Raw genomic sequence first — 22,875 nt, forward strand, 5'->3', positions numbered from 1 at the left:
GGCACAAGCAAGCAGCTGTGTGTGAATTCTTATGACAGAAATGACACATTGAGATGTAACTCTCAAATATTTTAAACCATGTAAATAGTATGGGCAAGACTGGAACTTGAAACGTGTGATCATCTGTAAACACCATCCTAATTAAACATATTAGAGTTTAATATTAAGGGCAAAGACATTTTTTTTTTTTAAAAAGGCCCCCCGGGGGGGGGGAGGGGAATTTGACCATGCTGACAGAATTGTTGGGTTCCAAAACTGCTTTAAAATTAACATGAGGAAAAAAAATTCTTAGACAAGTGGACTGTAGTTATTTGAAATTTTAACATTGTGAGAACTCCAAAGGTGGATGATCTGTAGTAACCTGTAATTTTGTGGAAGTAGGAATCTGAATCTTAAGGATGAAAAATGGGTGTGTTGGACAAAGTTTATTTAGCAGAGAATAAACATAGCTGGTTGTTAACGAGGCTTTGCTTTAACCTACTCATCTTCAAGTGAGATAATCTTCATGAAGTGCCACAGTGGGATGTACTCAAGAGTTTTCGATGCACCCCAAAAGGATTCACGGGGGTCTGTAGCCCCTCCAGAGTATTGGAGACTTACTAGAACCTGGCTCTGAAAGACAAATCACATAAGTGAGTCTGTCTTTTGATGGAATCCCAGCTGTTAACACTAAATGGGGAGCAAATTCCTGACATATAAAAGTTCTAGTGCTTTCACTGTTAATTTAACGTTAAGGTCCCATTATTTTTCTAAATATCAATGAATGAAAAACTTATTCTTAAGCATCCAAAGGCTTAAAATTGACATGATTTTTTTTAAGGTTTGCAAGTTTTTTTTTTGCCAAATTATATTAATCAAACCACTCATTCTTTTGGTTGAAAAGCACTCTTCAGGGGCGCCTGGGTGGCACAGTGGTTAAGCGTCTGCCTTCGGCTCAGGGCGTGATCCCGGCGTTATGGGATCGAGCCCCATATCAGGCTCTTCTGCTATCAGCCTGCTTCTTCCTCTCCCACTCCCCCTGCTTGTGTTCCCTCTCTCGCTGGCTGTCTCTATCTCTGTCCAATAAATAAATAAAATCTTAAAAAAAAAAAAAAAAGCACTCTTCAATGCTTTACTGAAGGAAACGGAAAATTCCACACCCACCTCCCCACTGTGGGATAAAAATTAAGTTTCTATTTTAGATATGTATTTAATCTTCCAAGATAAGATATAGGAATAACACAAGAAAACTAATGTATTGTGAAAAAACTGTGCAAAAGCTCCTACTCTCATCAATAAACAGAAAATTTTCTCCATCATTATTATTTTAAAGGAACTATATCTTAAAGTGACAAGGGTGTAAGCATTTTCTCTCTCTTCTGAACAACCAATTCATGTATGTTGGAGGGCTTTTACTCTGGGACTGCTTTCTGGGTCTAGGCCAGAGAAATGCCTCAGAAGAAATAAAGTTCTTTTTGGTACATCAGTCCTTACTTAACTCCCTTCATATAAAGGCCGACATCTGCCTGATGCAGAATTACACTCTACAGAATACTGTAGACTGGGTCCAACCTATCTACCTTCTCATTCAAGCCCACAACACTCCTGCTGAGAATTCGTAACGGCTCCATTCATATCCATGCATCCTTCGGGACTCCATTATAGCAAACTCAGCACCCAGAACCACATACATATATTTTAAAAGGTCTACTGACACTAACAAAGGCTCTCTCCCCAGATTCCACTCAAAACATGTGAAGATAGTGAAATGCGCGCCAAGGAGGCTTTTCTGTCTACTTTCTGCATATTTGTAGAACACACTACACTGTGGAGCATAAAGAGAAAAACTTCAATGGTGCATGTTAAACAGACTCGATCTGCAGCCCTATTACTGAATCCTCATTTCTGATTCTCCATCGGAAAGTCATGTTGAATTACACCAATCAAGCAGTCGTTCAAACAAAAGGACTAAAAATAATCTGAAATATTATCAAGTTACAAAGTATTGCTTTTCATAAACAAAGCTGCACATGAAATTCAAACTATTATAAATTCACAATTATGAAGAGCTATTTAAAAGCATGGAAATTTTTACTTCAAAACCTTACAAAGTGTGAGAGTATGTGGTCTTTTAAAAATATGCCATGTTAAATGTATCATGTTGTGGTAAACACATTAAGTGTATCTCCATGGTTATGTTTCTTTTCAGATGTTGAACATCTTTATGAAAATTCCTTTGGAGATGAGTAATGTGGAAATTTTCAGTGCATTTCCATCTGATTCTTTCCAATTCCTGTCCTATAGCTATCACGATAAACTTCTTGTTCAGAGCGTCACGCTATTTATACAAGCTGATAAAGAAGCTCTGTGTTTTCAAGCAGAGGACTACTCAGTGCACTTAAAGATGGATTTCAAAGCAGTCCCGATACAGCTCACAGTAGATCTCTGTCAACCCAGTGTTCTTCCAACTCAGAGCGACCCTAGCTTGACTGGCCACTATGGGATGTACATGGGTAGACAGGAGGGGAAGGTGCTTAAAAAACCAGGCATCTCTGAAAGGCCTTTTCTTCATCGCATCGGGAGCACTGCACATCTAAAACTCAGGTTAACCACCAACTACTGGAATGATCGGAAAAGCGGTAACTTGCCAATTGTGCTTCCATTTTTTCATACCACTGAGCCAACACACACTGCATCTAATGGAATCCAGTTGGGAAATCACACGTTTAAAATTTTGTTTTCCAAAAACAAATCTTTGATCTTCAACTGTAGGTATTTTTTCTTTCTGTTGAGTCACCTGTTTACAAACAAAAAAATACAGTGTATTAAAAAATACTGACTTATTAAAGACAGTGTGGTCTTTTAAAAATATGCCATGTTAAAGGTGTATTATTGTAAACACATATACGTTCCTGCACAACTTCTGCAGTATCTGGCACAGATTTTTCTTATAAATGGCAATTTGTAAAGACAGTATAGAGACATGTTTAAAAAAAATGCGTTTGTATTCTTAAAGCAATAAAAATGAAAATAAAATAATTTGAATACAACTTTGAACACTTAAAAGGTTGTATGTTAGATTCACTTTTATTCCTTTTACTCTAACATTCCGTCAGAACAATAAAAAGACCAAATATAATCTAAAATATCAGCCTCATAAACTGCCAGTATATTAAGAATTAAATGACATTTTAAAAGTTCACTAGAAAGTGAGTTTTTGTTATACTGACATTTAGAGGACAGGATTAGTACCGGTCTTCAAAGAGATGTTTTAGCTCAGTTTCAGAACAGATCTGAGATCTACGGCTTACACATTGCACGGTAGCACTTACATGAAAAACCTACTTGTCAGATAAACAGGGACATGCACATAAATCAAATCCTAACTTATTTTATTATAGTTGTGCATTATCTAATACTGTAGCTACGTGTGGCTTTGGAGCACTTGAAATGTGGCTAAGAAAATGAATTTTTAATTTGATTTAAATTAAAATCTGAAGCAGTAATTTCTCCTTTAAATGAAATTTTGTTGTTTTGCTAGGACATTTCAACTTTAACCACTGACAACTTAGCATCCAGATTGAGATGTGCTACTTATAAGTATAAAATACAAACTGGATTTTGAAGACTCAGTTAAAAAAAAAACAACCCAAAACAAAACAAAAAACAAAAAAGCCCAAAAAACCTATATCGTGAATGTTTTATATTGACAGCATGTTGAAATATACTGTTTTGGATACATCATATAAAATAAAGTCTTACTGAAATCAATTTCACGTGTTTTTTTTACCTTTTAAATGTGACTATCAGAACTGTTTAAATTACATCTGTGGATCATACTGTTATTTCTATCAGTGTCGTCATAGTTGCTTCTTCTCTTAGAGGAGGAACCCGCAGAAAACAAATTAGATACTCAATGTAAAGCCTATATAATTATATGTATTTCTTGATGTTTAGAAATTTCCTTCAAGGACACTATTACCTCTGGCTATTTCTGAGGAGAGTTTTATTTTAAAGATTTTATTTATTTATTTGAGAGCGAGCGTGCAGAAGCGGGGTGAAAGGGCAAAGGAAGAGGGAGAAGCAGGCTCCCCACCGAGCAGGGAGCCCAACGCAGGGCTCGATCCCAGGACCCTGAGATCATGACCTGAGCCAACTTCACAGACTGAGCCACCTGGGCACCCCACTGAGAAGAGTTTTAAAGGACGACAAGGCAGAACCGGAGATACTCACTTTTTATTTCATGAAGTTTTGAGAAATTACTTTTTTTCTGAAGAGCTACTTAATTTAAAATCTTCAAGAAACTGACTTGTAATAGGAAATACAAATTATAGACCTTTTAGCCATCTGTAGAGAAGCATCTAAAAGTTCAGTATTTAAAAACAATTTCCCAAGACCACATTCAAGGCAGTGAGAATAGCTCCTTTATCACTGCCTGCTCAAATTGGTGGGGATTACAACTCGTCTATGGTTTGCTTCTGGTATAGGATACATTGTTTTTTTGTAAGTAACTTTGCAGATACCGGAGCTCATGTGCTTTCTGGGAGTATTTCACTGTTCCTCTCAACATTGTAATACACATACCAGCCATAAGTAATAATCAGCCAAAAAAAAAATTTTTAGACAATTTTCAAAATGGCATTCATCGTGGACATATTGTGAACATCGGCTCTAAGGGTAAATTAGCAGACAAAGCTAAAAATAAGCACCCGAACACTTGAACATATATCAACTGCTGCTGCCATGTCTATGTGTTGGGCGCGATCTGGTGGGATGGGTGAAAACAAACGGAGATGATGGGCTGGTCTGAGCAACTGCTGGTGGGCCATGCACCCCAACTGGGCTACTGTGGGCAGCTGTAACCAAAAGAGGAAAACACTCATTTACTGAAGGCCCAACTGGGGTTAACTAATCAGTGCCTAAGATGGTAGTTTTAGGCACTGGCTTAGCAGTTCCCTGAGAAGCTCCAAGCAAGAGACAAGGGATAGGTAACAAGCACTGTGAAGTGGTAGAAAATCTACAAATATCCAGTGTGGAAAAGATTCCCAGTCAGACACCCTGGGTCCCTAGACATAGCCACATGTTGAGTAGACACAATAATATATTTATATTCTTTACAAAGCATAGTGTACATAGGTTTAAACACAAATGGTTTGAAATTAATTTCAGATCCCAAAACACTGGGTCCTACAAAGTGATAGTTAGGGCCTCTCTAAACAGAGGAAAAAAGGGATACCAACAGCCCAATACCCAAGGCAGGACAGTGGTGCTACTGAACGCTGGCTGGAGCACACTAAAAATGGTAATATATAACCACTTATCGAGGGGAATGTGATTTTTTTCACCCGTCTGTTTCTTAAAGCTACTGATTACTGCAGATGCTGATGGGGAGAGATAGAGATGGGAGCATAGCAGAACATTTACATCTTTCTGATGGATCCATGCCCAAAAGGAGCAGGTAAAATTGCCTTTAGTAGTATTTTATTTGGTATGTCCCAAACAGTATCTTTCAACATGTTACTAATATAAAAAAAGTTAATGACACAGTTTACCTTTTTTGTATTAAGTCTTCAAAATTCAGATGCCTGCATATACATCAGATCTATTCAGTCAGAATCCATGAGAGTGAAAGCCAAGAATCTGCATTTTTAATAAGCTCCCCAGGTAATTCTTATGATCAGGCATGTTTAAGAATCACTTTGCTAACAAGTAAGTTTATTATTCCCTTACCTACTTCCTTTCCAGGACTATGAGTCACACCCCCCCCCACTTTTGGTGAATGTAGTAAAGCCCACAGAAACACAGTCCAGCAAGAGCATGTAAGGTACTTAAATAGAATATATGTGCATATTTGCATTACAGTTTGCACAATCTACTATCAATTCTATATATACTATTTATAGCATGTTATCTTTACCGACTCTGTATTTAGCATAATAACTATATAATTAGCTTAATAAAATGTGGTCAAGTAAAAACTCTATTGCTTTAGGAGAACCCCAAATGTCTTACCAGTACCCACAGGGATACTCAGTAAGATAGGCATACACTTATTACATACTTATTATATTAGCTGCAATTTTATCTGTATCATGCAGATAAGCCTTAAAATGATAAACCTTCATTTTATAAAATTAGAAAGCTAAGTATCAGAAAATGCATAATTTTTCTAAACTGATCTCAGAAAACTCCCTTGTAGGCAGCTAAGACGACATCAAAATTCAACATACATAAGTTTGTACCTGAATACTTTAGTCAGAAAAGGCCTTTTCTGTATTTATTTTTGAAGACGTTATTTATTTATTTGTCAGAGAGTGAGAGTGCACAAGCAGGGTAAACAGCAGAGGGAGAGGGAGAAGCAGGCTCCCTTTTGCAGGGAGCCCGATGTGGGGCTCAATCCCAGGACCCTAGGATCATGACCTGAGCCGAAGGCAGATGCTTAACCAACGGAGCCACCCAGGCATCCTGACTGTTCTGTTTTTAAAACAAGAAATAAGACTGTCACTTTACTGGAACACGACTATCTTCTTTATTTGGGCTACAACTATACTGTAGAAATTTTTAAAGAGCGGGATATAAACAAGGCATTTACATAATAGTATCTTTGAAAAGTGCTTTAAAGTTTCCAGAAACTACACTAAGCCTGAAGTTCACAAGTCTATGGTCCATGATATAACTGAGCTGTATAATAAATAATAAATCTCATCAGTAAACTATAACAGACCTCATCATCCAATATAAAAGGTGTATTACTGAATGCTATGAAAGAAAATAAGAGCACTTACTTGTTAGTTTTCCCAGTCTGTGCAAGGCAAAGCCTCCTCTTCATCCTCTGACTCAGGGGATGCTTCTTTGATTCTTCTAAGTGCTTCATGGATGCTCCGTGTTAGAGGGTCCGTGTCAGGCAGAAGTGTGAAGGATTCTCTCAGAACTTCCTTCTGTACCTTCTTCAATTTTACCCCTTTCCTGATTTGTGCCAAGATATTATTACTATCATCTTCATCAGGAAAAGGAGGCAGAGTTCGCTGTTCAACCTTTTTCAGATGAAAACTCCCACGCTTCAAGGAAGCTAGCACCTCATCCATGGGTGAGCTCACTTCACAAATGAAAGAGAACAATCAAAGTTAGGATCATGATTAGAGTCCAACTGGCAACCTCTAGACTTCAGGACTGTGCTGGCCAAGGACACTGAAAACAGTATGGACCATGAAGTGCGGACTGAAGGTTTCCCAAGAACAGATGGGATCCCAATTATGTTTGTTTAAACAAACAAACAAAGCCACAACACCCAGGCTCCAATTCCAAGTTATTTCTCTCATTTCCCATGTGAGAGAAGCAAGCAGACTGGGAGTTGGAAGGTGGTCTTTGGGAATATAATGGGTGAGACTCCCAAAGGATTTCCATTATGCACCAGCTCAATCTAAATTCAGAGAGCAATTGAGTTACTAATGTAATTTTAAAGAATTAAGTTTTGATTCCCTATGGTGATTTATTTATTTTTTTAAAGAGATTTTTTTTTTTATTATTAAGTAAACTCTACCCCCAATGTGGGGCTCAAACTCACGACCCTGAGGATCAAGAGTTGCGTGCTCTGATGACTACAGTGACTGTTGTTTTTCCACTTAGTTGTTTTACATATAAAATTCTTTTTTTTTTTTAAAGATATTATTTATTTATTTGACAGAGACAGAGACAGCCAGCGAGAGAGGGAACACAAGCAGGGGGAGCGGGTGAGGAAGAAGCAGGCTCATAGCTGAAGAGCCTGATGTGGGGCTCGATCCCATAACACCGGGATCACACCCTGAGCCAAAGGCAGGCGCTTAACCGCTGTGCCACCCAGGCGCCCCTACATATAAAATTCTACTCCAGTTATGGTAAGAAATATTTTACAGTATGGCCTGTCAGATTAAAATTGAATATCCAAATTGTTTTAGATAATGTTCTCCCAATGAAAGCTATGGACCAGGATTATTCTGTTCTTTTCAAAAACAGCTTTATTAAGGCATACCTGACATGCAATAAATTGTGTATGTTACTCCCCATCCTTCCTTGCTTTTTTATACAAAGAGTGTACCAAGGCCCTCAATAAATTTGTGACCAAATGTTACATGGTCCTGCCTAGCTAGCTTACTTTTTCTGGTATGAATACCTTTCTTGTATTTCCTAGGTTTAAAATCAGATTTTCTTTTTAACACAGGAGCCATTTACTATGTATTACCAGACAGACCAAGTATCACTTCAAAGTATAGTTTTTAAACCACCCCTAAGAGCTCAAGAAGGTACACATTTCTGTGTCTACGCACATTTGCTGATGTGGGCTGGGAGACTTTCTTCCAAGCTGTGACTGTGAAAACCTGTTTGCTATCAAATGATGTCCAAAAATTAAATGTTTTAAGCTCTGTAGGGTCCTATGAAATATAAAGTCCTTTGCTTATGTCTCACTTTATTCAACAAATGAAGATGAACATGTCTGTTTAACTTACCTCTTCTCCTCTGCAAACCTTCAGCAGTCTTTTTGAGCTTTTTCCTGGCACTGACCAGCTGGCTGCTGTCAAAGAGATGTGCTGAGGGCGCACTCGCAGACTTCGGGATCCTCTTCTCATTCCCCTCCGTTCTAGGCAGACCTTTCTCCAGTGTCTCTGGCGAGTTGTCTTTAGCAACAGGCAGAGGTGGTGGCGGAGGGGGAGGGGGTGGAGGGGGTGGAGGGGGAGGTGGTGTTGGAGGAAGAGGTGGGGGGAGTGGAGCTACGGTAACAGAACCTGGTTCGAGGTCAATATTATTCAAAAGCGGAAGAGAAACAGTGGGCGGCAGTTCAGAGGTAACACCACTGAGAGGTAATGAAGTGGCTTCAAGTTGTGCTAATGAAGTATCTTCAAGTTGTGTGAGGCTTTGGGCTTCTGTTTTCTGTGATGACCCAAGCTTCCCTGGTCCTTCCTCCACCTTTTCACTTGTCTCTTGCACCTGCAGCGCTCCCGGCAGAGAGTCACACGGGTCCTCAGAGCGCACAGGACTGGCTGTGCTGCTGCTTTTTGCGTGAGCCAGTCGCAATCTGGTTGATTTAAGTATGACTTGGCCAGGGTACCTCTAAAAAATCAGAAGTTATTGTAACTGGTCAAATGACATTAAAACAATTTATGAACAACTGGCTATTTTTTCCTTCAGATGCAAGATGTTATTTTGGAGCTTTTGTGATTTTTCAGGGAAAGTTCTTTAATAAAGTTAAACAGAAGACTAGAGCATCAAAGCAGAATACCTTTTGAAAATGATCACTCAACTCTATTTGCTCATCAAATCCTTTATCAAGGCCCTGTCCCCTCTGATCCACTTACAAGCCAACTGTTCGAAATTACCATAGGATTTAAAGATTTTTCATGACTGAAATTACTAATTTAAATGGCAAAATAGTAGCAAGATAAATGATACTGGTGTATTTATTAGCTTCTTACGTATCTTCAAATGCTTACAGATAAAAAAATTAAAAATTGATGTTCTTTTTATTTATTTTTAAAAAGATTTTATTTATTTATTTGATAGAGATAGAGACAGCCAGCGAGAGAGGGAACACAAGCAGGGGGAGTGGGAGAGGAAGAAGCAGGCTCATAGCGGAGGAGCCTGATGTGGGGCTCGATCCCAGAACGCAGGGATCACGCCCTGAGCCGAAGGCAGACGCTTAACCGCTGTGCCACCCAGGCGCCCCTGATGTTCTTTTTAAAAATGTTTCTTGGTATCCAAAAAAGTCTCTCAAAACAACATGTACATTTTTATGATGGAAGGAGAGGGAATAAAATTTTGAGTACTAATATACAGAACTCTTGTTCTATCTTTTACTGTAGTAAAACCTAGCATTAATGGATTTGGTAAGTAACATTTACTTAACAGGGTTTATCCTTGTCAGCACAGACCGTGGAAGTAAGACTCCTGAGCACTTACACAACTAGAACCATTCAGTTTAAACACAGTTCCAAGGAAATGTTTGGTTGCTGTGATACTGGCATCCGGGGTCATGGATTAGACTGGAAAGAGAACTGCCAAACCATTTCTCATGTAAGTCGATCCACTCTCTAATTCTGCCAGGGTCACCTCCATAGATTGTTATCAAAGGTTACTGTATGAGCTATTAATAACAGGTTGATGCCTGAAATGGGTAGTCGGTTGTGAACTAATTAATTAAATAAAACTCCAAAAAAAAAAAAAAATTCCACATTTGCCAGAGGCCCTGACCATTCATTCCTCTTATTCTACCCTACTGAAGTGGTAGGCCAACAGCACGAGAGTAATAATGCTGTACACAAATGGAAGAAAGGTATGGGCTGCTTGGGTGGCATAGTGAGTTAAGTGACTGACTCTTGGCTTCAGCTCAGGTCATGATCTTATTAGGGTCGTGAAATCAAGCCCCGTGTCAGGCTCCATGCTCACTGCACAGAGTCTGCTTAAGACACTCTCTCCTTCTGCCCCTGCCCTCCAACTCTCTTTCTCTCTCAAATGATGAATCTTTAAAACACACACACACACACACACACACACACACACACACACACACACAAATGGAAGAAAGGTAGCCCTGTAACCAAACATTAATTTAAAAAATTATTTTATTATTTTTATTTGAGAGAGAGAGAGGAGAGAACCTAGAGTAGACTCTGCTACACACAGAGCCGGACATGGGGCTTGAACTCTCGATCCTGAGATCATGACCTAGAGAAAATCAAGTCAGACGCTTAACCAACTTAGCCACCCAGGTGCTCCTAAAATAATTCTTTCTTTTTTTAGTTTTATTTAAATTCAAGTTAGTTAACAAAGAGCATATTATTATTTTTAGGGTAGAATTGTGTTTCATCGGTTGCATATAACTCAAAGTGCTCATTATATCAAGTGCCCTCCTTATTGCTCATCACCCCATTAACCCATCCCCCCAATATTATTTTCTGAATTATAAAGGAAAAACCAAGTTTTTCTCATAATGTTACAATAGGAGTGTATATGTACCTGTTTAAAAAGGAATGAAAAACAGGAAATTGATCATACTTTTATTACCTGCTTAAAAGTTCGAAGTCTATCCAGTGTTCTCTGTCTCTCCTGGCTAACCCAAGCACTTTTTCTTTCTTCTTCATCATGTAATTTTTCTCTCTTCTGGTAAAAAATTAATAGTAATTCCATTATGATGTGTCCCGTTAATTTTTATTATTAATTGGGGGGAGAAAAAAAGAGTTATCCCAATAAGTAAAATGGGTAACTCCAAAGAATGATTCATTAAACAAAGTGTTTTACGGCATGAAAACTACCAGTTCTTAACAGAAATCATAGTTTTAAAATTCACAATGATATGCTGACAAAAACAATACTGTATCATTTTTTCCATTTACCCACAATTAAAGATGTTTACTCTGAAAAGTAAAATCAGGTCTTCTCTAGATGGAAAAACGTTCCATCTTTGAGGTTCTGGCTTAAACAATTTTAAGTATAAAATACTTGCAGCTGCTCTATTCTGCAAAATCAAACAGTTTACCTTACAAATAAAATCAGCAACCACCTGGCCAGTAATTTAGATACTGCACATTAGTTCAATCAATATAACCGGAAGTTAGGGAAAAAAAGTATTTCTCGCATTATACATGAATCATTTGGTTTAATATCACACCTTGAAGTTGGGAGTTATCTGCACAGAAATTTTAAAACTTCCCATGTTTATACTAACTGGCAGTATGTGGAAACCAGTTTGTATGTCTGGAGTATGGAGGCTCCTCAAAAAATTAAAAACAGAATTACCTTATGATCCAGTAATTCCACTACTAGGTATTTACCTAAAGAATATGGAAACACTAATTGGAAAAGATACATGCACTCCTATGTTTACTGCAGCATTATTTACCATAGCCAAATTATGGAAGCAGCCCAAGTGTCCATCTACAGATAAATGAATAAAGAAGCTTTGGCATTTATATAACAGAATATTGCTCAGCCATAAAAATAATGAAAACTTGCCATCTGCAACAACATGGACGGACCTAGAGAGTAGAATGCTAAGTGAAATAAGTCAGAGAAAGACAAATACTGTATATGACTTCACTCACATGTGGAATTTAAGAAACAAATGAGCAAAGGAAAAAAAGAGAGACAAACCAAGAAACAGATTTTTAACTACAGAGAACAAACAGATCTTTGCCAGAGGGGAGGTGGGTGGGGGAACGGGTGAAAGAGGTGATGGGGATTAAGAGTTATCACAATACACACTGAGTAACGTAAAGAACTGTTAAAGGATATTATACACCTGAAACAAACAGAACACTGTATGTTAACTATACTGGAATTAAAAAAAGATTCCTTATGCTGCTGAATCACCTAAAAGGTATCTAATTAAATCTGACTTCGCAGAACAAGTATTAAATGAAAAGGCTTTCTAGCTTTGTAAATAGGTTATTGCTTTATTTCCTGCTTTGTTTTAAAAACTTGAAGATACCTCCTAAAAGAGCAGTTAATTTCGTGTGAAGAGGACAGTGGTCTCCAGTGTGTCATTAACTTGTCTCTCTTCCATTTGTCCTTTTCAAATTCAATCTTCCATTATTCTCTTACTCTATTACCTCTCCTCTTTCCCACCAGCTTCTCCCTGGACTATTTCTAGTGAGAGTTACCACTTCAGTTGTCTTAGATGATTATTACTGAAATCTAAAGGATGACTTGAATCTTCAGGCTGAAAGTGAACATCGAGTTTCAGGAGATCCTGATGCACAATGATCACCTGGTCAAGTTACTAGACTTCCACAACAAACACAGACTCTTCATGGGTACCCACGCAGAAAAGTCAAGTCTCATGAAGGATGGTTGGAGGGAGGGGAGACCTCAGCCGTCTACACTGCAACATTCAGTGCTACAAGAAAGTATAAAAATGTCTCCAAAATTTTGATGGAGAGAAAATATGACAGTGTGACCTAGACAAACTGTCTCTTAAGAAATGGACAAACATCCCAAAACATGCCCAAACACCAAATATATGGTAACCAAGAAACTTTCCTGAAATGGTACCTCAATGAAATCTAACTCTAAGATGAATAAAAAAAAAACAACTCAGGAAGAGGAGATGTGATAATGTATTTTGGTGTTTTTTTCTCTGTAATTTTTTTCTGTATTGCTTTAATCTTTTATAACGGTCATTTATGTCTTTCTATAAACACAGTAAGGTTTTAAAAAATGTATAAGAATGGTTGAGAACCATTTTTGCCAGCCACTAATTAAAATTACTTAGAAGAATTTTTAAAGCAGCAGTGAAGAAAAGGAGTTCAGAATATGCTTTTTTAAATCTGGTAAATGCTCAAAATTTATACACTTATCAAGATACTCAATTCTTCAGGAAAAAAACCCACCTTGCTTATAGAGAGTTAAGACAAAATTAGAAAATATTAAGAGCAAGGAAACTTTAAGATCACGGAATAAAAAAGGATAACATGTTAAAATACCATCTAAGAGAGTGGTATGTTAGGGGAAAAGCAGCTGAAGATAAAGAAATTCCATTCTTCCATCAAACCCTCGTCAACTCCCTGTCACAGCCAGGCCCTATACTAACCCTAGGAAAGCAGCAGGGATGTGTGCACGGTGGTGAGGAAGAACAGGCATGTTCAACAGACCTGGAGGTTTAGTTGTCAAGCACCAAGGAAAAAACGGATCCTGCTGGAGGTAGACGTGGTGAAGAGAGTAAAACTCCCAGAGGAGAGCACAGGCAGTAATCTCTTGGAAAACAGCCTTAGCAACGTTTTTCTAGATAGGTCTCCTCAGGCAAAGGAAACAAAAGCAAAGATCAAGTATTGGGACTACACCAATATAAACAACTTTGGCACAGTGAAGGAAACCACCATCAGAATGAAAAGGCAACCTGCCGAATGGAGGAAGATACTTACAAATGGTATGTCCAGTAAGGAGTTAAAATCCAAAATATATAAAGAACTTAACTCAATATCAAAGAAAATAATAATAATAATCTGCTTTAAAATGGGCAGATGATTTTTCCAAAGATATGCAAATGGCCAACAAACACACGAAAAAATGCTCAACATCACTAATCATTGGGGAAATGCAAATCAAAAGCACAATGACATATCACCTTACACCTGTCAGAATGGCTAGAATGAAAAAGACAAGAAATAACAAGTGTTGGCAACGATGTGGACAAAAAAGAAGCTTCGTGCACTGTTGGCAGGAGGGTAAACTGGTGCAGCCACTGGACAACAGTATGGAGGCTGCTCAAAAAACTAAAAATAGAAACATCCTATCATACAGTAATTCCACTTCTGGACATTTACCTAAAGAATATGAAAACACTAATTCAAAAAGATAATACATACCCCTATTTTTATTGCAGCATTATTCACAATAGCCAATATGTAAGCAAAGTGTCCATCAAATGATAAGTGGATGGAGATGGATATATACAATGGAATATTACTCAGCCATAAAAACAATGAGATCGATATCTGTAACATGGACGGACCTAGGGAGTATTATGCAAAGTGAAGTAAGTCAGACAAATACTGTATGATTTCACGTATACATGGCATTAAGAAACAAAATGAACGAACAAACAAAAAAAGGAAGAAACGGACCCATCAGTACAAAGAACAAACTTGTGGTTTCCAGAGGGGAGAGAGGTGGGCAGGTGGGAAAAAGGGCGTGGAGGGCAATGGAAGGTACAGGCTTCCAGTTATGGAATGAATAACTCACGGGGATAAAAGTACAGCACAGGGAACGCAGTCAGTGGTACTGTGACAGTGCTGTGTGGTGACAGTCGGCAGCTGCGCCTGCAGTGAGGACAGCATGATGTTCGAACTGTCGCATCGGTATGTTGTACACTTGAAACTCAGGTTAACGCTGTGGGTCAACTACACTTCGATTTTAAAATATCTTCTGTTAGAAAAAACTATTACGAACACCAAACTAGCTGAGAGACTACATCTTAACTGTTCAATGCTACAAGGGATTGTAATTATGTGATACCATAGAGATGTTAGCAGTGGCAACCATACTGCAAATGTATCAAATCAATATGCTACATCCTAAATTTACACCATGTTGTATGTAAAATATACATCTCAATTTTAAAAAGCTGCCAAAAAATGGTTTTTAAAAAGCCACTGTAACCAAAATAATCTTAAAACTTCTGATCAGTTTCCACAGACCACAGCTTAAAAGTATTCTGTTTGTACTTTCTTGAAGTGAAACCAGTTAGTTATGAGTGTGATTACATAAAATAAGGATGCATTTTTTAATGGGAAAACTGGCTAGTTTCTCTACCACTATTTCCTTCTCTTACTCAATTTGTCTCTGAGCTTAAAAAAAAAAAAGTAGTTTTACATTTTCTTTATTCTGTTTCAGAGCTCACTATAAAATATTAAAATAAACTTCCTTAGTCTTAGTTAAATATTTAATTTGCAAGGACTTCCAGAAGAAATTTTTGAGACAATAATGTTAACATCTAGGAATATGCATTTTAAACCACCCAAGAGATTTTAATAAAGGTGGTTTAAAACTAGCTTTGAAAAACAGTGATTTATTTTCATGTAAGCCAGCTTGCCTTTTCCTACAGTTTGCATGTGAAAGATAAGGGGATGGTTAGTGGGCTCATTCTCCCACACTTAGCATTCTACCCAAAGCTAGTTTTAGGCAGAATTATAAGGCAGATGACATATATCTCTGAGATCCCCTCAAGTACCAGTTTCTTCATTTTTACTCTTCTTTGCCCTAAGAAACTCATGGAGAAAGGATTTGATACTCATTCCAAAAAAATAATTAGGGGCCCCTGGGTGGTTCCGTCAGTTGTGTCTGCCTCTGACTCAGGTCATGACCCCAGGGAGCACTTGGCTCTCTGCTCTGTGGGATCTGCTTCTCCCTCTCCCTCCTGCTCCTGATAGTGCTCTCTGTCAGATAAATAAAAATCTTAAAAAATATATAATTAGTTACTACATCTACCAAAGTAGTGGCATTTCATCAAAGCCAAAATCTGCATTAAATAAGTAACAACATCTAAGCATGGCTCTCAAGAGCAGTCGGACAGCACAGGTACAGATTTGATAGGAGGCATTCTTATTTGTCTGTCTGGCCCATTATATACTCTTTGCAAGGCAGCTTCTGAACTATGAAAAGCACAATGAAAAACAGAAGTGCAAGAATTAATTTTGCTATTTCTAGTTTCTTGGAGAATGACAAATCTTATAGTTTATGGGTAGTTTGGATACTTTTATGTGTTTAAAATCAAGAGTAAGGGGCAGCTTTAACTAACATGTGCCAAAATGAGCTTAAGGGATTAATACAGACAAATTCAAGCCATTCGGCCTTTAGGGTGACCAACACTACATAAGCATATCTAGTGATACGGTCAGGTCAGCATTTCTACTATTTAATGAAATGTAAATTATTGGTTGAGTAATCTAAGACACGTGTGTCTGAAAATACTACTATCAGGATAATATACTGCAGACATAATGAGGTATAGCAATGCTAGGAGTAGAAAATTTCTAATGCAATTTTTTAAAAAAGTGAACTAATGATCTCAGTATATCACAAATACAGAGTAAGTTCCTCAACTTGATAAGGAACATCTACCAAAAACCCTATAGCTAAGCATGGAAGTTAATGGTGAGAAACCAGAAGCCTTCTTGTTACGATCAGGAAAAGAAAAAGATGTCCCCTCTCACCATTTCTTCTTAGTTATTAGCATCATATTGCAAGTCCGAGCTAACAGAAAAAGAGGAGTAAGTAAGAGGTGTACGGATTAGTATAGAAGAAATAAACCTGTCTTCATTTGCAGATCACAAGACTGTTCATGTAGAAAAAACTGAAAGAACCAACAGAAAAAGACAACTCCTGGCACAGGTGAGGGATTACAGCTTGGCTGCAGGATACAAGGTTGACATACAAAAGTCAAATGCTTTCTAATGTACCAGCAACGAACTCAAGTTTAATATTAACAACTATCTACATTACCACCCCAAAAAGGAAAGATTTAGGCACAAATCTAATAATTTAGGTATAAATCTAATAAAATATGTGTAAAATCTATATGAGGCCAATTTCAAAACTTATAGAAGAAATCAAAAAAGATCTAAATAAATGGAGAGCTAATTCCTTGTTTACAGATAAGAAGATACAGGGGCGCCTGGGTGGCTCAGTCGTTAAGCGTCTGCCTTGGGCTCAGGGCGTGATCCTGGCGTTCTGGGATCGAGCCCCACGTCAGGCTCCTCCGCTGGGAGCCTGCTTCTTCCTCTCCCACTCCCCCTGCTTGTGTTCCCTCTTTCTCTAGCTCTCTCTCTGTCAAATAAATACATAAATAAATCTTAAAAAAAAAAAAAGGTACAGTATTAAGGTGTCCATTATTCTGAAGCTTAACCTATAAATATGATGTAATCCTAGTAAAAAATCTCAGTTGCGTATTTTGTGGTTACTGACTAGCTTTGGAGAAGCAAATGACCCAGATCAATTTAACAGAACACACAGTACAAAACAGACCCAAATACACTTACTCAACTGATCTTTACCAAAAGAGTAAGGGCAATCCAATGGAGAAATGACAGCTTCTGTGGTTTCTTTTTTAAAGAAGTGGTGTTGGAACAACTAGACATTCTGATTTAAAAAGAAGTTAAGCTACAGACCCTATACTCTTTACATACATTAACTCAGAACAGATCACAAACTTAAATGTAAAACTATAAAGCTCCCAAAATGTAACATAGGAGAAAATATAGATGACCCTGGGTTTGGAGAGGACTTTTTAGATCTAATAGCACCAAAAGTACAACTCATGAAAGAAAGAAGTGATAAGCTGGACTTCATTAATATTAAAATTAAAAATATTCTGTTCTGCAAGAGATGCTGTCAAGAGAATGAAAGACAAGCCACAAATGTGGAGAAAATATCTGAAAAACCCTATCTGATAAAGGACTGTTATCCAGAATAGATAAAGAATTCTTCCAACTCAATAAAAAGAAAACAAAGAACCCAATTAAAAAACCAGCGAAAGATCTGTACATAACCTCAGCAAAGAAGATGTGCAGATGACAAGAAAGCATTATGAAAAGATACTCATTGTCACACACCACTAGGGAACTGCCAACTAAATATTCATCAGATACCAACACACTCCTAATTAGAATGGCTAAAATACAAAAACACTGACACAATACCAAATGCTGGTAAGGATGTGGAGCAATAGGAACTCTCATTCACTGCTGGTAGCAATGCAGAATGCTACAGCCACTCTGGAAGACTGTTTCACAGTTTCCTAGAAAATTAAATCAACTCTTACCTTGTGATCCAGCAATTGTGCTCCTTGGTATTTACCCAAGAGATGAAAACTTACGTGCACACAAAAACCTGTATGAATGTGTACAGCAACTTCATTCTTAAGTACCAAAACTTGGGAGCAACCAACATGTCTCAGTAGGTGAATCGATAAATAAACTGTGGTGTACCCAGACAGTGGAATATTACCCGGCACTAAAAAGAAATAAACTATCAAGCCATGAAAATGCATGGAGGAAAAAAAAAGAAAGAAAAAGAAAATGGATGGAGTAATCTTAAATGCATATTACTAAGTTATGTCATCTGAAAAGGCTACATACTGTATGATTTCAATTAAACATTCCAGAAAAGGCAAAACTGTGGAGACAGTAAAAAGATCAGTGGTACAAACAGGACATTCACAGGGTGGTGAAAATGTTCTGTATGTTATTGTAACGGTGGATTCATATCACTATACATTTGCTAAAACCAAGAGAACACACAGCACCAACAATGAACTCTGAACTATGGACTTTGGGTGATAACGATGTATCAACATTGATTCATTGACTGTAACAAAGGTACGACACACAGCGGTTGGTAGGAGAAGCTGTGCGTGTGTGGAGGTAAATGGGAACTGTCCCTATAGTCTACTCAATTTGTCTGAAACGATTCTGAATAATAATGAACATATATATATGCACACATGCTGAACTACATACATTCCTATATACATAGAATTAATGCTAACATCTAGTTATTCACATTTTCTTATTCTCTATAAATCTTATTCACTCTGAGACATGTAAAAATCGAAGTTTTCTTCTAAGTCTCCCCAAGTCCAAACTTACTAGTTGTACTGTGTGATGGGTTCTATATTCATCTTCACTCCGAAGGCGCTGCTGGAACTTTTCATTGTGTTTTGCAATACAAATTTCCTATAAATACATAAAATGTGTTTTAATATAAATGAAACCTGAATGACTCGGAACACCACACCAGAGTTTATTTTATTGCTTTTAATTTTAATCTTAACATGTACCTACATAGCAAAATACCAAGTAGGCCGCCTCTGGTTTTTCATCTGGAGTACTAAAGCAGCAGAAACCAAATCATGAGGATCTTTAAAAGTATTAACTTCTGTAGAAATCCTTTTTTTTTTTGGATGGGGAGGGATACAACCAGAGAGAGTAGAAGAGGGTGTCCTTAGATAATCTCAAAGCTCTCTTTAAGCTCTGAAGTCTGTGGCCAAAAGATTCTAAGTCTTACTGTACTCTTTAGTCTGAAAAAAAAGGATATACAACTCTTGGCTGAAAGTCTGTATTCTAAACTCTGATGGGGTAAAGAACATGATTTTGCCTGGAGTGGCTTAAATAGTAGTAAGAATCTGTAGCTTATGGTCAGAGACTGAATGAGTGAAAAGAGATCTTAAAGATAAAAAAGTCAGAATGATTATTCTAATCACATGAAAATAAAAACATAATAAACTAGGAAATACATGCCTCTTTACAAAACAATGCACTATCGTCTGGCAACATTTTCGTGGCACCATGCTACAACTTCCTTTTCCCTCGGTCTTCCTAGAGAAGTCCTCCAGGTAAAAAGATGGCCATTAGTTTCCAACACTCTCAAAACTGTACCAAAAGATCACTCTTCTAACCAGAGAAAGTGACATAATGAATGACCTTTTAAGCCAGTGAACCACATTGTAAAGCAACTTTTTTGTCTTTTTCACCAACATTGGGTTGGCTCTATTGCCTAACAAGTACAGATCCTAAAATTAAACTGCTCAGGGCAGTCTCCAGGGGATAACGAAGGTAGTATTTTATGTTTTAAGTAACCTGATATAGTGATACAATGACTCGGGCTTCTAAATCACACAGACCTCAGAAAGAATCCCACCTCTGCACCATAACTAGCTGCTTTTCCTTGGGTGATTTAAACTACCAGGAGCCTTAGTCCCCTTGATTACAAAGTAAGAATATAGGTCCCAAGTCCCTTATTTTCAGATTTTAGAAAGGTGGTATATTGCATATACACTACCCAGTTAACTCTAGCAGGATGTGAAACAGCGCCCTATAAATAATACTAACATTTTTGCAATGAAATATATGAATAGTCCACGTAAGTGGGACTATGAAATGGACAACTTCCCTCTCAGCTCAGGTCTGTGTTTGTAACCCAACCAAGTATGAGAACGCTTTTGATTTTTGGAGCTTTCTTGACTTCAGGCAAAAGATTATGATCTCATTTGACTCGTGGTATCATTAAAGAAGATAAAAATGCATAAAGAATAATGTTGTTTCTATTTTTCTTAAAAAGTCCAAACACAAAGCATAGACTTCAAGTCCTCATGGCACAGACAGAGACCATCTTTGTTTTTTCAAGAGGGGAGGCAGGACACGATTTACTTAGTCAGAACTACCCTTGGGTATGCAATTCTATTGTGCATGCTGGATAAACCAAGCACCCTGTGACTGTGGGCGTGTTGACATAGAGACAAGAATTATAGGACAATGTTACATGGAGAGGTGTGTTTTTATCTTTTGTATCATACCGTTGATCTTTTTATCTTTCTTTTTAGGACTTAATGTTTCTAGTTTCCTCTCTTTCCAGCCACCTTTTGTCATTACTTCTTCTCCCTGCAGACCTGTCACCCTAGGTGGTAGGCTTGGAGGAATGGGGATAAATAAGGATGGGAGAGGACAAGACCACTGAGAGCCCCCGATTCTGTGTGATGTGATGGGTTGCAGCAGATCTGAGGCTGCTGGTATAAACGGGCAGATTCTCCAGGGGTGACTTTCTCTACCTCAGATTTAGATTAATATATTAATTCCTTCAAGAGTGAGGTCAGAAGCAAGACTTCATTGTAGAACAGCACTGGCCTCCTTAAATAATAAGGACCCAGGAATTGCATTACATGGGCTCCTGCAGTCATGCCCTTCAGCAGAGTCACCTTCAGGGTGCCCCCACCGGTGAACAGGCCTGATCACTGGCTGTTCTAATGTGTTTAACAGGGCAGCTCTCGGAAAACTACAAAATGTTAATGGCCTGAGTGTTGAGAAGAGGTAACTCTTAGTTTTAAAACGTGCAAGCATTAGTGACAAACCAGGTTAGAATTATTAGATATGGGTCAAGGACTAAGTAATGACTAAAAGCAAGATCTAAAATTCAGGCTGTCTATTCAATAAATACCTATTGTACCTTTTTATTTCTGAGGTAGGCTTTCTTGGCTGAAACCCGTCCACGTCTTGCTTCCAGCTGGCGTGCTTTCTGCTGAAGTTTCTGTAGCTCTTCCCTCTGTAAGTGCACGGACACTGCCATCTCCTCCTTCTCCAGCATGGCCTCCATGCTTTCGTAAGTGTCATAGTAAACCACTTCATCTCGCTTTTCTAGAACAGGACAGCAACAAGGGGTAGTGGTTAAGGGCATGGGCTATGGAGCCAGAAAGAACAAGGTTCTAATCCACTTATTGGCTCTGCAACCTCAGGCAACCCCCCCCACCTTTTTTAAAATTAAGACTCAGTTTGATCCTTGTACGAAGGTGTTTTCTTTTCTTTTTTTTCTTTCAGTAAGCTCTACACCCAGCATGGGGCTTGAACTCATGACCTCTTGCCTTCTCTGTAAATAGTGATTATTGGGAAATACACCTTTCTAGGGTGAGTGTGTGTAGAAAGTGCTTAGCAGTGTCTGGGATACTCTTAAGTGCTCAAAAAATGTTAAGTATCTTCCCTAAAATTTGAAATTTTTCTGGCTGAAACAACCTAACAAAGTGAGCATTTTACGTAAGTAATAACATAGTTGCACTGCTGAGTCTACTTAATGACTTGAGTTTAGGAGCTCCTCTAACAAGTTTTATGTTAAGACTTTTTTAGTCTCAACAGTTTCAAGAGACATAGCTGACAAATACATATATATTTTATGTATTCGATTTATTCTGGATTTACGTGCTTGAATGCACACCGTACCCGATATAAGTCTTTTGATGCTTTCCAATTGTGCTGTCAATAGTAACTCTTCACACTTCAGGATTTCAAACTGTACTTCATACAACTGAAGCTGCAGATCATAATAATCAGCTTCTAACTGATCCAATCGGGCTATGGCTTCTGTACCACCCTGCAAACTCTGCATCTGTGTGAAAATAAAATAAAAATATTTCTAGCTGGTAGGGACAAGAACAAAAAATCATGTTATGATTAGAAATGAATACTAATCATACAGCATAAACCCATGAATCAACTGTTCCAAGAAAAAAAGAAGATTTTTTTAAAAGATAAGAAAAATAGTAATAATTGAAACATACAGTTTTAGAAATAACTAGGCAAACACGGTAAATTAATTTATATTACAGCTCATGTTTAGAATCTATTATTCTAATTATTATGATATAAATATTAGTAAGTGTCCTTTCCTCTCAAAAGTGGATGTGCTAAGTTATTCAGCTTTCCCTTCCATATACGAATGAGATTATATATGAATGAGTAAAATTAAGCCACACTGGGATAGTTACAACCAACGGATAAATGTCTGGTTTCCCTAAACATCCAGAGCTGTGTTGTGCTCCATGGTCACTACCAGGCGAGGTTCTGGAATCTGGTGAGTGGGAAGTAAGGTGAGTGGGTGTGAGAACAA

General features: G+C 37.8%; 1 protein-coding gene across 1 annotated transcript in view; it reads right to left on the reverse strand.

Moving 5' to 3' along the window:
- Positions 1 to 1,078: 1,078 nt before the first annotated feature.
- Positions 1,079 to 22,875, reverse strand: part of JMY (junction mediating and regulatory protein, p53 cofactor) — an 87,554-nt gene continuing 65,757 nt past the window's right edge. The window contains exons 5-11 of the mRNA XM_045796403.2: positions 22,209 to 22,374; positions 21,445 to 21,632; positions 19,092 to 19,178; positions 11,014 to 11,109; positions 8,463 to 9,063; positions 6,765 to 7,075; positions 1,079 to 2,776 (exon numbers count right to left, since the gene is read on the reverse strand). Of these exons, the coding sequence (XP_045652359.2) occupies positions 6,768 to 7,075; positions 8,463 to 9,063; positions 11,014 to 11,109; positions 19,092 to 19,178; positions 21,445 to 21,632; positions 22,209 to 22,374 (1,446 nt within the window). The 3' untranslated portion in view covers positions 1,079 to 2,776; positions 6,765 to 6,767. The remainder of the gene's footprint in view (positions 2,777 to 6,764; positions 7,076 to 8,462; positions 9,064 to 11,013; positions 11,110 to 19,091; positions 19,179 to 21,444; positions 21,633 to 22,208; positions 22,375 to 22,875) is intronic.

This window comes from Ursus americanus, chromosome 5 (assembly GCF_024610735.1).
Source record: "Ursus americanus isolate L20-20 chromosome 5, mUrsAme1.1.p, whole genome shotgun sequence".
Classification (NCBI taxonomy): Eukaryota; Metazoa; Chordata; class Mammalia; order Carnivora; family Ursidae; genus Ursus; species Ursus americanus.